This window comes from Nothoprocta perdicaria, unplaced genomic scaffold, assembly GCF_003342845.1.
Source record: "Nothoprocta perdicaria isolate Ctin4 unplaced genomic scaffold, notPer1 scaffold_232, whole genome shotgun sequence".
Taxonomy (NCBI): Eukaryota; Metazoa; Chordata; class Aves; order Tinamiformes; family Tinamidae; genus Nothoprocta; species Nothoprocta perdicaria.
Window position 1 is genome coordinate 565,365 of NW_020455458.1, and position 17,568 is coordinate 582,932.

At 46.8% G+C, this 17,568-nt stretch overlaps 1 protein-coding gene across 3 annotated transcripts; it reads right to left on the reverse strand.

Annotated features, from left to right (window-relative positions):
• Nucleotides 1-2,855: 2,855 nt before the first annotated feature.
• Nucleotides 2,856-16,780, reverse strand: PPP1R2 (protein phosphatase 1 regulatory inhibitor subunit 2). 3 transcript variants are annotated; one of them, XM_026039529.1, is made up of 7 exons: nt 16,629-16,780; nt 10,940-11,047; nt 10,346-10,426; nt 9,940-10,043; nt 8,586-8,762; nt 5,581-5,631; nt 2,889-4,232 (listed from the first exon to the last, which is right to left on the reverse strand). In XM_026039529.1, exons 1-6 carry the CDS (start codon nt 16,778-16,780, stop codon nt 5,627-5,629), a joined length of 627 nt encoding a protein of 208 aa, XP_025895314.1. In that variant the 3' UTR covers nt 2,889-4,232; nt 5,581-5,626. The 3 variants fall into 3 exon arrangements, with proteins under 3 accessions (XP_025895313.1, XP_025895314.1, XP_025895315.1); XM_026039530.1 differs by having other exon boundaries at nt 2,980-4,974; XM_026039528.1 differs by lacking the exon at nt 5,581-5,631 and having other exon boundaries at nt 2,856-4,232.
• Between the last annotated feature and the right edge of the window lie 788 nt (nt 16,781-17,568).

The window sequence follows — 17,568 nt, forward strand, 5'->3', positions numbered from 1 at the left end:
GGCGGCCGCGGCTGCTGCTGCGTCGAGCCCGAGGCCCCGCGCCCGGCGCCGACTGACGGCTCGGCTGGCCAATGGGAAGTGGGGCACGGCCACAACGGCCAATGRGGCGGTGACGAGGGCGGGGTTTTCTCAAAGCGGCTGGGGGGGAGGAGTGACAGCGAGACCACCCAATCACAGGAAAGCGAGCGCCTTGGCCGCCCACGAAGCGCGAGGGGTGGGTGCAGCGTTAAGATCGCCCAATAAGCACGCCCCTCGCAGGAGGCAGCCAATRGCCGAGTGCGAAGGGAAGGCTGCCCCCCCGCGCGTCCGAGTGACAGACGGGCCGACCAACGGAGTAACGGCTGCTGGCAACGCGCCAATCGGCAAGCTCCGCTGCCACGGCCACGCGGGCGGCCAATCGCAGCGCTCACAGGCAAGGAGGGGGCGGCCCCTGCGCTGCCATAGGCTGCGCCGCCTGTCGGTTGCGACAAGCGGCCGTGTCGCGGGAGGCGCGCAGGGCCCCGCCCCGCGCCAGCAGCCACGCCCCCTGCTGAGGGAATAACGTGTGGCGGGCCGCTATAGCGGTGCAGCGAGCGCGGGGCGCGCGGCAGGCGGACCCCGTTCCTCCTCCGCCGCCTCCCCAGGGCTCGCGGCGCCCCCCCGTGGYGGGCTGCTGCTCCCGGTCACCGCTGCTCCTCTTCCTTTATCCCCCTTTTCCCTCCTCCTAGCCCTTCTCGCTCTCCCACCTTTCCTAGGGTCTGACGAGGAGGCTGCACATASGGCTTCTCCCCAGAACACGGCTCCAAGGGCTGCTGTACGAACCCAGCTGCTCTTGCAAGCTCCTTTTCCTTGCAAGCAGCTTTTCGCTTCAGCTGGCTGCAGTTTAGCAGGGGTTCGTTTGGTTTGTTTAAAATCCGTGAAACATCAGATCCAAAGTGAAATATCCCTAATGTTCTCATGAGCTGTCTCTTCAGATAGGTTAAGTAGGATAAACCCGCTGTTCAATCTAAGCACCATTTGGAGAGCCCAGCTCTTTGGGCCACAACGTTGCTTCCCTCGGCGGAGCTGCCCTCCTAGTCACTCCTCGTTACTCAGTGCAGGGGAGCGATTACTCAACGCTGACCCTGTAGACAGACCAGAGCCACCCTTTAATCCTACAGAAACCACCCCGAGAGGCACCTCCTCCTCCCAGGGGCTGCCMTTCGTAACAGAGGTTCCCGTCACGTGGCTGTGGCCTTGTCCACGTGCAAAACTGGAAACTGCAGACCGAGCACAGCAGCAGCAACTGCAACGCTCCCGAGACCTTCCTCCTTTGCAGTGATGTGTCACCTGCAGTACATGTTTAAATGCTCATTTATAAGCTCACCTGCAAGGATCACACGAGTTTCCACTCTTGTCAAAGCTGTTCAAGTCGATCCAACCCTGTTCAAGTCGATGTAACCCATCTATTAGAGCCATACAGCAGTAATGAAGGGAACAATTTTGTTTACTTTGTGACAATACAGACTTCAAAATAAGTAAATTTGTGAGTCTATCACAATAAATACCACAAAAAGTGGATAATGAGCTCTTCTGGAATGATTATACAATTTGAATACAAGGGCTAGAAATACATCTGATTTCTATAAACTGGGCACCTCTCAGTGTGATAAGATTAAAAAATAAGTGATGTTATCACCGTTATTTATAAGACATCATGCAATTGGGAGCACACTGAAAATACTTCCTCAGAACTAAAATAAACCTGTGAGAGGCCTCGCAACTATTTTGCTGTGGGGCTAAATTTCCACATTATTAAATTTCCCTTTAGAGGGAGGAAAGATGCTGCTTCCTCATTACACCACTCATTGCTCATATGATTGAGCCTTTACCATAGGCACCAAGATATTAAAAYCTGAAAAAGATCAAAGACATTTCTTCTCTTTCGCCCCATTTAAAAGGGAGCTACACTTAATATTTGTCAAACACAAAGAAGTCAGATATCCCTCTGTAATAAAAGCTGCACAGTGTAGCTAAGTTCACTTTGCAGTAACTAGAGAWATTTTTGTCTTTAAACTGCCTGAGGGTGGGTGGAAAAGGCTGGACAGAACCACATAATGAGCCTCTCAGCTAAATAACCCCTCAGGTTCAGAAGCATCAGCTACATCAGGCTGCATTCCAGATGAGCAAGGTGAAGTAGAAGTAGGAACAATATTTTTGGTTTCACTAAAAAAGAAAGTGAATACAGCCCATAACTAAAAATCAACATAAGTTATAACAAAATGGCATCTAAATAAAATTTGGAGCTTAGTGAGATAAAGGAGATCACCTGAACAGCTTGCCACGTGAAAGCGCCACATGAGCTTCATGTTCAGATGCCTTGTGACTTGTGAGCCCAGCTGAAAGCTGCAACAAATGACTGTGAAAGTCTGAAGGGCTAAAACGCTCAGTCTTTTGGCCCTACCTGTGCTACAGAAATTACCGTGTTTGATACAACAAGAAACAGCACTCGGTGATAGCAGCACCACACTGGACTGAATCAAGGGCTCAACTCTTCCTTGTACAAAAAGAAGCTCTTCATTTCAATTCAGGTCTTTAAAAGCTAGATTAAGCATGTCACAGCTGGCCATGCTGTCACCTGCTAAGGAGGGAACAGGTTTCGGAAGGGCACACACCACTGTGCCCAGCACAGCTCACAGACACCTCTGGCAACACATCTATTCTGCCGAATCCCTCCAGCAAAGCACTTCCATGGGCTGCAGCCTCCTTTATTGTCACCCAACGCGCTCTGGGATTCCAGGAAAGCTCACACCTGAGGACACAGATAACTGTAAAATAACTTTCATTCCTTTATTCAAACTTCACATATACAGTGGACAAAAAGACATTTTAAAATAGTTCCATATAATTATATGGATTTCTGCAACATATCAAAGTCAGATCAAAATTAAGATATACAATGTATTCCATAACCAAGCTAAAGCTTAAATGTATACTTCATTTGTGTGATAAAAACCAAGAACTATTTTGAATACTATAACATTCACCAGTCAAAATCCATTGAGTGGGAAGTTGTTTACAGTAATTTGGAGGTTCAAAAAAAAAATCCCTCTTTACAGGGGCTATCCAACTACATTGTAAACAGCATTTGAATTAGGCAGCCTTCTGTCCTTCCAAACAGCCTTCATTTGCAAAAGCAGCTGCTGCAAGTTACATTAGATCCAGAAAGATTTAGACCAGTGGTTTTCAGTATAGCGGGTACAAATCCCAAGAGGGTAGGAGACCATCAGCAGTTATCTTTCTAGAGAGCAAGCAGAGCCTAAATCCATCTCTGTAGTMCCCATGTGGATTTCCTCCTAAAGGGTGAACACTGCAGGTGAATATTTACTCTTCATGCAACTGGCAAAGTCCAAAAGTTTGAGATGAGAGCAAAAAGAGTGAGGCTTGATGGGGCTGGAGAAAGAAAAGTTGGCGGGAACTTCCATACGCTCAAGATAAACCAAGAGAGCTCTAAAACAAGCCAGGCCCAATGGAAAAGACAGATGACAGTTAAATGCAAGGTTCAAGTGAGCGCATTTCCAGTGTAAAAACATCCTTCCACCAGAAGTTAGTACTGCCTTAGTCAGAAACTATAACTGATTCCAAACACAGCTCATAAAAATAATAAAACTCTTCTTCTAGAGACTGGGAAAATACAGGTAATAACCTACTGAAATCTAGATTAACAGGTCAAAATTCTACAAAAAAAAAGTTGTAAAACTTAAATAATCCCTTTTTAAACTGCTTAACACATCTGATAAATATCTTGCATGTCAGCCCAATGTATGCTGTACCGTTTGGCTCTTGAAYTGCAAACCCTTTCTTAGGAGACACCGCACCTAGAGCACTGTCAAATAAATAGTGAAAACACACAAAGATACTGTCTGTGTTTCCAAGCGTGAAGAGGAACAGTACAGGACGCAAGATAATCAGCATTACACATACAGGGAATGCCATTCTGGTCAAACAGATTATGAAGCAGTATTCTCCATGAAATACTAGGCACAAGAATAAATCAATTAGACAGATTTTTTTTTCCGCCTAATGGACAAGTCTAAAATTAACATTCTTGGCAATACAACATTGTAACTGATATGCTTCTTGATATTTAAGAGCCATAATTGCAAAAATCATGAAGCAGTGTTTATATTTGTCTTTGACAAGCAGTTACAGTTCAGGACAGATTTCTTCTATGCTGTGTGCTCTACTTCCCAGCTGGTCACTAGTAGCATGTGCTGCGTGAGAAAGATCACAAGAACAGATAACTATTCATGCCCATCGATTAGGAAAAAACAAAAATAAATAAATAAAWGAAATCTGAAGTCATCTCTGTTTCTCCACAGTAACGCTTGCTTCTCCGAGGTACGTCCCATTTTCACAGCCTGCATATGCATTTTGTTCACAGGTGGAGAAAGCTCCAAAACAGCCACTACAAAGAGGTGGTCAGTGCTGGGCCTGTCCTGCGCACCGCAGCGGCACCGCTGCTGCCCACCCCGGACTGGGGAGCCCCACGGGTAGAGATACTAACAGGCGGCCCTAGCACATAACGTTCCTGAAATGCAGGTTCCTCAGGTCAAATTTCAATTCTGGATGAAATACTTCAAACAAAAATAAAACAATRAATGGAGTGGTTTGTTGTGTTGTTCAAGAAATTACTAAAGTCACAGTTTTGGACCAAGAATCTCAAATAGTGCAGGGCAGAAGGCAATAAAGAGAAGGTTCAAAGCTTTTGTTATGAAAAAGCCAACTCTAGTTCTGCTTTAGAAGAGAAAAATATTCAGGGGGTGTAAAGCAAAGACCAGAAAAAGCCAAGTTCAGATGATCTTCCTTTCCAAGAAAAGGCCAGTCAAGCTCGGGCATGAGTTAGACTTAGTCACATGTCCAGTTTGGCAAGTGAATAGTGCAGCTGGCAAGCAGATCAGATCTGTGAATGCTCCTGGCCTTCTTGCATCACCTTTCTGATGATGTCGACCACGGCTGAAAAAAACACAAYGCATCCTGTATCTAGCAGCGGCCCGAAGAGCACACCCAGGCAGTGACAGCTACGTTGATCACAGTATCTAAGTAGGGTTATCAAAGCAATGAGCAGGTCAACACCCCAGAGCAGAGGACAATAGTTTTACTGCTTGTCAACTGAATTGCTACAGCTCGCACCCTTGTTTCTTCTGAGGAAATAAGCTTTTGTAAAGCAGAATTAAAACCAAGTGTGCATTGAAGTCCTCAGGCTTAAACCAACCTGTACCAGGAATCTTTCCTTCACTGATCTCAAGGAGATCTTTTTAAAGGAAACATGTTTGTGGAAGGGGATGAAGGTCACTGTTTGTAGGCAAACTCTATCACATTGTTCATGGAGTCATAAACCGGGTGTAACCAGAGAAACTCCAAAGAAGSTGAAGGAAGCCATCCCAGTGCAGTCTATTGCAACTTCAACATGGTTCTTTTCCTCCAGAAAGTTTCACTGGAAATTTCTATGTGCACAGATAGAGCACAGCTACTTGAGGCAGGAAAGGAATGATCTATCCACTGAAAACGCTGGCTAGCTCAGGATGAAAGCAGAGGCAAAGACACATGARCAGTTCTCACCGTTACTGGCTGGACTGGCCATCTTCATCTCAACCAGCAAGAAATCTCAGTCTGTAACCAAGAAGGGCAACTTAAATTAGTGGTCTTGGCAGTACCTTCTTAAAAAGCTGTCCTAAGACATTAGCCCCCTTCTCAGCATAGCCGTAAAAAGGTTTTGTAGAAATTGGGAGTACTGCTAGTTTTACTCCAACACACACAGGATTACTCCAACACACACAGGCAGGATTAGAGGGTGAAAAGGAACACCCGGTAAGAGAAGCACAGAACCTTTAAGGTTCCTGAACAGACAAATTCCAAATGACAAGAGGCTCTTAAACCACCTGAACAACAACCCAAGAGCTGCTGGAACCCCAAATTCACAACAGACTAACAAGAAGCTATTCTTAGGTCCCATCTTTACCTGGAATAATCACCAGTACTAAGAAAAGACACATTATTCCAGYGGAAGAAATAGACCCTGCATGCTAATTCTTACACAAATTTCTGTACAGCCCAAGACCTAATTAATAAGAGTGGTAGCCACATCATCAGGTGACTTCCACAACTTAAAAGAACTGAAGTCAAATGAAATAAAGAATTAAACTATAGATACAAAACAACATGCAGAAAGAGGCAGAYATTTCCATTGGTGTTAAAAAGACGACATCAGAGCTGTTAGTCAGTTTAACAGAATGAAGCCAAAATAAGTCCTCACAGGTGTTATCTCCTGCATCACCAGATAACTTCACTCAATACACTGGGGCTAAAGAAAACTCATTCTCTGCCCTAAAAAATACATTAAAATACAATGATTTGCAGTTGAAGAGCTCTCTGAAGAGTCAGAGGAGCAATCTTTCCACATAGTTTCAGAATGATCGAAAAGCATCTTGATTTTTCCCAGTCCTAGAGGGAGCAGYTTAGGAACAGGAATGTTAATAGTATTTTGCTCTACTTCCACAAGGGAAGAAATGAAATTGAAATATTCACTAAATTCAATTGCCTAGCACAGCCAAAACCACAAGTCAGCTATGAATYCAAGAAAGTTTTAAAAGCAGGGGCTCTGTGGCTCAAAACATACATTTAACTTTTATAAGAAAGAAGCCCTCAGAATAAAGATGAGAGAATGATCACAAGAGATCTCCAAAAAGGTGATTTCAGTGCAGCCTTGACATCACTTAAGCAAGGCTCTATTTTTGAGCATTTATCAGTCTCAGTGTAGGAAATTTTTAAGATGCGGGCAGTGCTGAAAAACATGGAGATGCTGCTTATTAAGAGAGTTTTGATTGGATTCCACCATCCTTTCATCAACCTAAGCTTACAAACAATCAGCTGGAGGCCATTTAATTCATGCGCCATTACAAAGGTGAGACCAGTATTTAAGCCTTGAAGAACTGTTCAAGCACGCAGACCAAAAATTAAGATCGTTTATGCAGATATGAGGATATAGCAAAGCATCAAACTTTGTTAAGTGGAGTGATAACAGAAAAAAAAATGGAAAAATGAGAAGCCCCCGAAGTTAATGGAAAGTGTTTCTGTAAGCCACGGAGTCAGGAGGAACCAGGCAGAGTTAATGGGTCAATAAAGTGGCAGYTGCATTTATGGAGTCCATCAGCCATAAGTCATCTAAGATCATAGTTACCCTTGGTGGCTCAGAAGCTGGGTTATGAAGCAAGGCGGGATGGACTTCAACAACAGGGATGGAAAGTGCTGCAAGCAGGAGCCTTGTGTGCAGTGGCGAGGGCAGCCGGGCCACGGAGGGGCCTCCCTGTCCCGCAGGGAGTGCAGGAGGCCGGCAGCTCCGAGCCCCGAGGAAGGGGCGTACAGGGGTCTAACAGTGCAGTTCTAGGGAACAGCCATCACGGGGCATGTTACAAACTGCCGCAGGATCAGTAACTCATCCATTAATCAATTGCTGGGTATCAGACACACACCAAATGACCCTCTAGCAATTACGAGGGAATTAGCCCTCTGATCATAGTGGAAGTAAGATGTACAATCTACAGAAACATTGAAAAACCAACTTTGTAAGTCACCTCTATGTTGTACAGAATTTAAATTCATTTTAGAAGAGTTCTTAGTTCACATTGTTGCAAAAACCAATTGTGGATCATTTTCAACCCATGCAGCATCTTCCCAAGTTGTGCTAATGTCTCCCAACTTTGCCAAGCAACAGATGAACAAGGTCTACGAACTTCAGATTCACAGACACCTGTCTCACGAGCAGAGAGGTCCACCTCTTAATATCAAGAGCTTGTTTCAAAGTGTTGTTCCACACAGAGGTGGGAACAAAAAACATTGTGGTTGTTCACCAGAAGGCCACCACAAAAAAATCAGAGACTATAGTCTACAATTATCACCCACAACAAGATGGAAGAGAAGGTTTCAACCTCTAGCTACCAGATTAACATCAAAAGGCAACTCTGAAGCAGGTTCCAGAAACAGTTCCCAGCTACAAGCCCCAGAATTTCTTACAGCAGCTAAGAGGGAAGGTGGGCTGCTTAGTCCATACTACAAAGGTGAATGTTACTGCCTCAGGATACTGCATACTGAAGACCTAACAGCAAAGTTTTAAGCTGTGGTAAAACAGACCAAAGGTCTTAGGAAAACAAGAATCTCACTCTCAAGAGGGAGGAAGACTGGGTACAGGATGATTTGGGAGCAGAATGGGAAGACATCAGGCTCTTCCATGAGGCCAAAGCTTGAAGAAATCCATACAGGAAACACTTCCCCCAAAACTGACACTCACAGCATCACTACCAAGAGTGGATTATGCCGTGCAAATAGGACTGGCTTCAAGCAGAGCTGCTTGCTCTTCTGTTATGACACACAGACACAGACAAGAAGTCCTTAATGTTAATGCATTTAGAGGCATTCTACAGATACTGCAAGACAGCACACAGGAGCACACGTTAAGCATTACACACTCTCCCTTCTCTAGTCATTCTTTCCCTTGAGTCTATTGATTTTCTAATAGCTGAAAGCGCTACCGATACCTAAAGATGCTTTTTGATTAACCAACAGCTTACCATGTTCAGTTGCTTCCGTATTCATTGTTTCTACATCTGCATCATCACGCATCTCTTCRTCCTCATCCTCATCATCCTCACCATGCAGTTCTTTTGCAATGAGCTGCCTTGCCAGCTTGATATTTCGCCCTTCATTGTAGTGCATCTTTCTCTTCATTTCRAACTGTTTCTTCTTTTCTGTGAACAAACAAATCTAAATACTGAACTGATACTTCAATCAGAGACACACAAACATCCGCTACTTGCCATTTTCAAGAYACTTTAAAAATACATTCTTTACATCATCAAGCAACACTGGAATTCATACTGTGTTATTCAARAAGTGAAATGTTCTATCAAACAGGCCTGACAATCAGGTTAATAGTTACTAGACTGAAATGGCTGCAGTGTGATTAAAAGCACATGCCTGCAAGCAAGAGCAAGTGTGACCAAGAGAAGCACCTAGGAACCATATAAGAAACTCCAGTTTTGCACAAGTCTTGCTTTAAGCATATTTATAGGCAAATTGAGATGACATTGGTAGAGCAGAAAATGAACTTTTGCAGATGTCTAACTTGCATCACTGATAACYGGCCTTCAGTAGTCAGCCAGCAACCACTTTCCAAACACAGAAGAAAGTATTTTCTACTTTTCCCATTGTTTGAAGCCCAACTTTGCTCCATGTATCCGACATTCCCATAACAGGTGTAGCAKTAACTCATTCTGATCAAAACAAACTGCTTCTTGGCAGTCCCAACACTGTTTTTGTCTTCCTCACCAGAACTGTCAGGTTATACTCAAAGCTGATGAATGGCGTTAGGAAAGATGAGAAGTAACAGCTAGATAACACAGGCTGGAAACCTTAGAAGTTTTATTGTTTGACTATATCCTCAAAATGTTCTATCCCAAGCTAAGGCAGAAAGGCATCTCTGTTGAAGATACATGAGGCACTTCCGAATATTTATAGTCTTCTTGYTACACTCATCTGCCAGCTGGTTTGAAACTAAAATAAAATCAAAAAGCATCTGTATATTTCTAAGCAATTAGCAATGCTTTATTTGCAGAGTATTCATTAAATTGTTAGCTCTACTTGAAATCTGTCCCTATTAAGGAATATTTCCTCATTCCTCAATCCAAAAAAAATCTCATATGAGAAGCTGAGATTTCTTTAAAGGAATTTACACACATTAAGCTTGTATACAAGGGGCCATCCAGTAGCATCAAGGTTCCTCTTTATATGTGAATCCCAAATCTAACAGCCCTCATTGTACAGAATATTTATTTGTCATCTCTTACTTACGTTTGAAAGACTATATACATCTCCACTTTCAAATGACACCTTTCTACTACACACACCACAAACACTTATGCCTACCTCGTTCCTCAGGTGTTAATTCTTCATCCTCATCCTCTTCCTCACTGCTTTCCTCCTGCCTTGCTAGGATCTTAGGTCCCTTACCTTCAGCTGCAGCTGCTAGTCTATACAGAGCAGATAACAGAAAATGCTGAAGAAGCAAATTTTCACAATTTAAAACACCTTAAATTTCAGCATACTCATATAAACTGCTTTGTTCAATACTTTTGCCATTTTTAKGTGTACAAACATACTACAAGACATGACTTTCACTCCAGGGGCACTATTGGCACAGAAAACTACTTTGTTTAACTGCAGTTAGCAAGAACCTGACTTTTAAGAACAGCAACATCTTTCCAAATAGCAACTACTTCTACAGAGATTAAATGATCTTAACGAATAGTGTCTTTTCTATGTCAATACTTACTTTTTACTCAACACATCTGCTTTTAAGGGCTCATTTGATTCTGTATCACTCACTGCATCCTCATCATCTTCTCCTACCATGCTTTGAAAGTAAACAAAGAGAGTAGACTTAATCAATAACTTGCTGCTCAAAATTTCTGATAAAACAATCAAAACTTTACGAAACGCAAAATTAAGAGACCCTTTATAACTTCAAGAGTTTTCTGTGATTCTAAATCCRATTTAAATATGTACATAAATGACAGCTTTTTATATGTTCATATAAAGTTATAAAGTTATAAAGTTACAAACCAAAAAAAACAATACAATTTAGGATTATTTATTCCGTTAATAATGTAAAGCCTAATGCACACAGATCTTACAAAACTCACTCACCTTTTTGGCAATAGTGCTCAATAATAACTATAAGCCTGTATTTAGCAACTTTGTAAGTCAAATGTGTTGCATATATCCAGTAGGACTGCACAGTCTATCAGCTATCRTTTCAGGAAATACTGCCTCATCCAGAAGGCCATCTTCGCTACAAACCTATTACTATATTGCCTAGCATCAAAGATCAAAGTTTTGTTCAGGACAGCTGTTTTTTCAAGCCTACCTGTGATAYGGAGTACTTGGCTCATCTATTTTCATCAAGCCATAATCTTTGCCTGCTGGATGGTACGTAGCTATGATGTTCATTTCATCCCACTTCTGGGATTTTTTACTGAAATCAGAAATGCAAGTTAATTTTCTCACACTCTAAAAATCTTTTCTGCTGCTTGACCATAAAAGAAAAGGAACATTTAGAACATCTATTGCCTTTACACTATGCAAGCAGAGTACTGCTATGACACACAGGCATGTTCAAAGCAKAAACGTGATTAAACGCTGATCATGGCAAATTATGAGTGCAACTTTACAACTCTTTCCCCATCAACTTAAAAAAAGCTAAATGAATTTATGGTTTTATAAATATACACACACACACCCCTATATTTCCTCTCCCACTCTATTAGACTACCAGTCCTGTTCAATCACTGTCCCAGTAACCACCAGCTCTTATTAGAYATCACTGTAGAGTTACTCTTGCTATTACTACAGCCCACAACACTCTCACCCAGTAACTTAAGTAAAACCTAGTAACCTCCTCAAGCCTCTGCCCAGGCTGCTGCGGGGATTATTAGCAAAACTGCAGCACGAACAGTTCTGAGCAACAAATAACTCACTGCAGGAAAACAAGGGCCCCTGAACTGCTGCGTTTTAATGCTGCTTTTGTCACCCYGACTTGGAATCACAAAATGAGACCAACTGCTGTAACTAAAGCACAGGAGTTTCATACCTTACAGAGACCCACTAGTGGTCATGCGTTATTTAGATTTTCCTTGATTAAATGCAGAATGTACCATTTCATATATATACATAAAAAGTGTGCATATATACACAGAAACAAAAATTCCTCAGACCAACAAAATATACAAGCTGCAAAGCAAGCAATTGCCGTGGTCCTCCTCCTAAGAATAATCCTCAAAAACCTAACTTTAGAATATTRAACCAATTCCACCATTTAATATTAGTTTATCTGCTAATTTATGCGTGAAATGTTGTAAACTATGATTTAATGAAAAAAACATAACAACGTTTTAGATTTAGTGGTGTTTTTTGGTTAAACGAACTAACCACTCTTAAACACAGGCTTTTCCAACAACACATTACTGATTTTGAAAGGATTTAATCTCAACATTACAGTTGCTTATGAGCAGAACACTATCTGTAAAACAGACACTGATCCAACATATAAACTAGCCTTTACATTTATGGAGAGCATCACAAATTGTTAAAGAGAAAAAAATACACAAGTGGAGTTTACGATTAATTCTGTACACTACAGATCTATAATCTATAACTGCATACGAGCAAGTGAGCTCAGTCACCTTACCATATGCTAGCCCAYGCCAAACCCTCCTGTTTGAGGTGTCACATCTATTTTGTTCGATTTGCAAGACTAGGATCACAATCGGAATGAACAAAACATCAGCCGGATTGTCTGCTCCAATACGYTTGGCAGGCTGGGGAGTCACAAGCTTGGGAATGACAAAGCAAGAGCTCTAGGACTAGAGATACCAACCCCTCATATCTCCCACTTGGGCATCTAAACTCTCCGATTAAGCATCTGCTCAAAGTTCCTCTCTGACTAACAGGAGATGATGACGTGGCTCCACGGAGAGCACCTGAGAACACCCAGCACTCACAGCAGCAGGACAGCCATACGCAGTCCCTGTACAGAAGCGGCACTTAAATAAGAGGAAATAAGAGGGAAGGGAGGAACCCCTAACACGGCCTTTGGCACTCACCACACTGGCCTCAGCATGCAGCTTCACAGGAGCACAAGCCAAGGCTGCTGCCCCACCATGGGACCCATCTCCTCACCTCCCCCGCACCAGGAACCTAACCTAAAACGGGTTTGCTGCTCAGCTGAGCCCCATTTTTTTTTTTTAAGACTAATTTCCTGCTAGTTCTGGATTCCTGAACTGGTTCATGGCAGAATCTGACAAGCATCAGTGTCTGTGCTAGGGAAGCAGCAGAAACAGAGTAAACATCATGGGCTACCTGCTGGTGCCTCCACATTAAAAAAATATAGAATTCTCAGAGGAAAGACTAGAATTTCTAGCCCAGGCCGGAGAAAAATATCAGACAACAGTAACCAGGAACTGGAAGTCAAACGACCTAAATAAGGGAATAGGAGAATAGGGACCTAAAAAATCCCCGGAGAAGGAGGGACAGGAAACAGCTGTGAACTCAGCATCTTGTTTGACGCATGCAGCAAGCTCTAAGACTGAACTTGAAGTGCACCCGACTTGCAAAGGCCCCAAATTAGTCTTCATTCTTGCAATTCCGACTAAAACTTGACCCTGCTTCTCCAGCTGTCGTGTGGGCTGCAGTACAAGGGAAGTCTTCCCACACTCAACACGCTCTACCCACCACATCTTGGTTCAGGCCGCCTAAGCCGTACGCTGAAAAAAGACCCTGAACAAAACCCGTGTATACATTTTCCCGAGCTTGGAGTCGGGGCGCTCACGCACGAGGGATGAGCAGTGGCAGGTAACTGCACTGCTCTGGTTGTCCAAGGGAGACAGCTGACCGCCATGGTGCAGAACAGCGAGCGGGGGCACAGGGCTGTGCTCTTGCTGCAGCACAGCGGGAAAGAGCAAGCCCCGCTCCTGGGAATCCACAGCAAGAACAATTCCCAGACACCTCATGCTGGGAAAAGCACCCTAGACGGCAACAGCCCAGAAGACAGAAGTATATTTGTTGTCTAGAACTAATAGTGAAGCTGAAATACACCCTCATCAGCATCTTGCTTCTCTTCTCCCTTCGAACTGTGCTAACTTGGCCTGGTATCTTCACTGCCACAGAGCTAGCACRAACCTTGGCAGCTCCATCAGCCCTAACAGCAGAATTTGTTAAAGCAACGAAACACCAGGAAGGAAACCGCTCCAGCCGCCGCATTCACTGCTCAATACTTAGCAACAATAGCAMCCTTAGAAACCTGGCAACCTTAGAAATCTTCCTGGCACACACTAGGCTTGAAATTAGACAGTCTACAGACTGTAATTCAGGAACTAATAAATACAAATTGAAAAAGATTCTAGTGGTTTGGATTTTAACATTCATTTCTTTTAACTTATGAGCATTAAAAGCTTTGGCTGTGGAACAAATCTCCCTAAAAATAAAACCAAGTTAAAAATTCAGCTAGGATTATCATTAGTGATAAACCTGTCATTTCACCCCTTGGTATAAAAAGTGCTCACATGAGGGTGACTAACCGCTCTTAAAAAACCCACACCTTCCCTGATCGTCTCTAATTTAGCATGGCTAGGCATGCCAGAGCAGCATTAAATTAATGATATAAGCTTAGAATCATCCCAGGAAAACGCTTCCTGATATCGCTTAAGATAGAGAAACATGAACTCAAATCTTCCTTGATAAAAGCAGATTTGAAAAATGAAGTGTGACCAAAGTGCTCTGTAGTGTGAGTTGTAAATATRGAAGTGCCTGTTTTGGGAGCCTCCTTGGTGGCCCCGCTCGCTCCTGCCCCGGCCCTGCTGCCCCGGCAGGGCGGCCCTGCCAAACCGCTCGAGGCGGTCGGTTGAGGCACATGGCACCCACGGGCACCCCGGGACACGGGCCCCAAGGCCAGGAACACCGCGCACCAAACRTGCCGCGGACAGGACTGCCCCGAACAGCGACACCAGTTACTAGGGGGCCACTCCAGCGGTGCCCCAGCCTCCGCTCCTGCACCGTGCCCGCACCAAGGAGGCTTTCCAGAGATTTTCACRACAGTGCAGGCCACCCGTGACGTAAACGCAGCAGTTGTACTGAACACAGTGCTTTAAGAGAGGATCGCTGACACGATGGGCTCCTTCGCCCGCTGCTATGAACTTCAGCAGCACGACTAAGCAGAGCTGCTAATAGAAGTGCCCTTGGTAAGCAGATGCTTTTGTTCCTAGGCTGATTTTTAATCTTTAAAAGAATGACAGATAGCGCAGCTGTGATCTTCTTTTAAATAATAATTTTGTTATACTCAGTAATAACACAGATTTAATCAAGCTTCCAGAGCTGGCAACCAAAAATAACATCTGCACACAAGCTAGCTTTGAAAAACCTCTACTGACCTTTCCAGGAAAGCTTCCAGCACAATCTGCCAGCTTGGGCCAATATCCTTCAGCTTGCAAGGCAGTTTCTGAATTCATCTAATAACGCATTTACTGACTCACACTGCTAGACAGGAAATAGGAATGGGATTCCTGCCCATTTAACTGCATCCCAAGAAATTACCGCGTGCTGTAAGCAGCTATACTGCACACAGAGCTCATTAGTTTGAGCTCGTAGGGCCATTCCACAAAAGAGCACTKAGGGAATATACAACAGCCAGCAACAGCCATCATGTTGTGGGTAGGTGTAGCAGCAAACACCTCATGTGCTGCATTGTATATAGAACCCAAAAACCTGCAGATAACATTYGTGTAACATATTGTCACTAACAAGTCCTTCAGAAACACTCTCTCGTTCCCTCAGCTGCATTAACTTCTCCCTGGAAAGCAGGAGCTTTCGGGACAGGCAGCTCTCAAATGAAAAACTTACAGTCCTAACTCTGCCAAGTAGGAACTCTACCCATGACTGGACTAGGCCCAGAGAAAAAGGAAAACTACCACAAGGAACAAAATTTGCATGATTATTTATCACAGATTTGCATGATTATTTATTACAGCTCTCCTGGCGAACAGAGCGGGGCCCCACGCAAGGAACGTGCCACGGGCCGGTTTACGAGGAGGGAGCTCAGGAGGCAGCCTGGCGAGGCCAGCGCCCGCAGCAGCACAGGGCAGCGCCGCTCACGCCGTGGGGACGTCGGCACCGAGGCAGGAGCTTTCACCGGCCAAGGGCAGCCTCTCTCCTCCTGCCTATGGGACAACTAACTCCAAGTGCTACAATTAAACCAAGATTTCGCATCATTAACAACACAAGTTGCTTCAAAAGTCACAAGAGCTCAATGCGCAAGCACAAGTGTGAGATCTTTGGGGAGGAATCTTGCAGAACTAAGAACAGATCTTCCTTATGTTTCTATCCCGCAGAACTCTTCACCCCACAGACTACCTCAGAGGAGCTCAAGTCTCCTATAGTGAAGTGTTACCTTCCCAAACAGCACCTTGTCCTGCTCGCAATTGCAAAGTCTTCCCATGTGCTTGAACACCCTTTGGGAAAGAACTTTTAAGGGTAACTTTACTCCTGCTGGCACTCTCGGAGCGGCCAAGAGCCACGGCCACCCCTCCAGCTGCAGCGCTGGCCGGGCCGCRCAGCCAGATCACGTTCTGGGCAGCGCAGTCACGACCAACACGACTGTCCCCCCATGCAGCAGCAGCAGCCGTGTACCGTCCTGACCCTCCTCGCACAGAGCCGCGTTCCCAACCTCAGCCTCCCACGCTCAGGACCAGGGCCTCCCCACGCAGCCCGGGCCTCCCCGCACTGTCTCCGCTGCCTGGCCTCCCACGCGGGGAGTTTTCCCGCAGGGARCTGCAGGCGGCGCACACACGAGGGTGCCCGCACGGAGCGCAGGCCCGCGGGCAGCTGACCCAACAAGCCCTCCCGGTGCCCAAGGCCCGGCGGGAGCTGCCCGGGGCTCCCGCTCCTCCCCGCGAGCCCCGTACGGRGCGCGGCGGGGCCTCGCCAGGGACCGAGCCGCCCGCCCGCCGCCCTCCTGGCCGGTCCGAGGCAGCGGGGCCCGGAGCGGCCGCCACCGCGGCCCTCACCCGTGCTCGTCCTCGTCGCGGGCCGGGCTGGGCCGCCGCGCCCCGGGGCCGCCCGCCGAGAGCGCGCCGCCGCCCTTCTTCAGGATGCCCTTGATGGGCCCGCGCCCCGCCGCGCCCGACGTGGAGGCGGCCGGCACCGAGGGCGCCTCCATGGCCGCCCTCCCGCGCGGCTGCGGCTCCCCGGCGCCTCCGCAGCCGCCTGCCGCCGCCCCCGCCTGCGTCACAGCCGCCCGACGTCACAGCCGCCCGACGTCACAGCCGCCCCGCCCCGCGCAGCTGCCACCGCGCCCCCGGGCGGCCGGCGGAGCGCGCAGCAACCCGCCCCTGGAGGCGGCTCTGCGCCTGCGCGGCCGCCCGTGCGGGGCCGCGGGACACGCGTGGGGCCGCGCAGCCTGCAGGGGCCTTGCAGGCGCACAGGGCTCCTGCGTGGGTAGCCCCGCCCCCCTCCGCTCCCCCCCCCGCTGTGCGGCGCCACCAGCCCCAGCAGGGCAAGGCGCGGAGCAGCGGCGGGATGCGGGAGCCGCCCGTGCGCGGGGACGGCGCTGCGGGAGAGGGAGACGCAGCCGCGGGAACGGCGGCACGGGCGGCAGCGGGGCCGGAGCCGGGCACAGCCCGGGACGGGGCCGGCACGAGCGCCCCGCGGGCTGCCCGGCCCTCGCCTTGCTGGGAGTTCGGCCGCCCGTAGCACGCTACACACATGGTTATTTCTTGGTGTCAGTAAAGCGAGCGGAGGGGCCTGCCGGGCAGCGCGCCCAGAGCTGCCGCTGCCGCCGGGCTGCAGCTCGGGCCCTCCCGGGACCCCGCGCACGTCCCGGAGCGCCCCAGCCCTCCCCTGCGCTTGCACAACCGGCCGCAGCGGCACCCCCAGGGGCACGAGCCCCGGCCCGGCCGGGCGGCTCCGAGGGGAGCGCTGCCCTTGTCCCCAGCGCTTGTTCCCAGG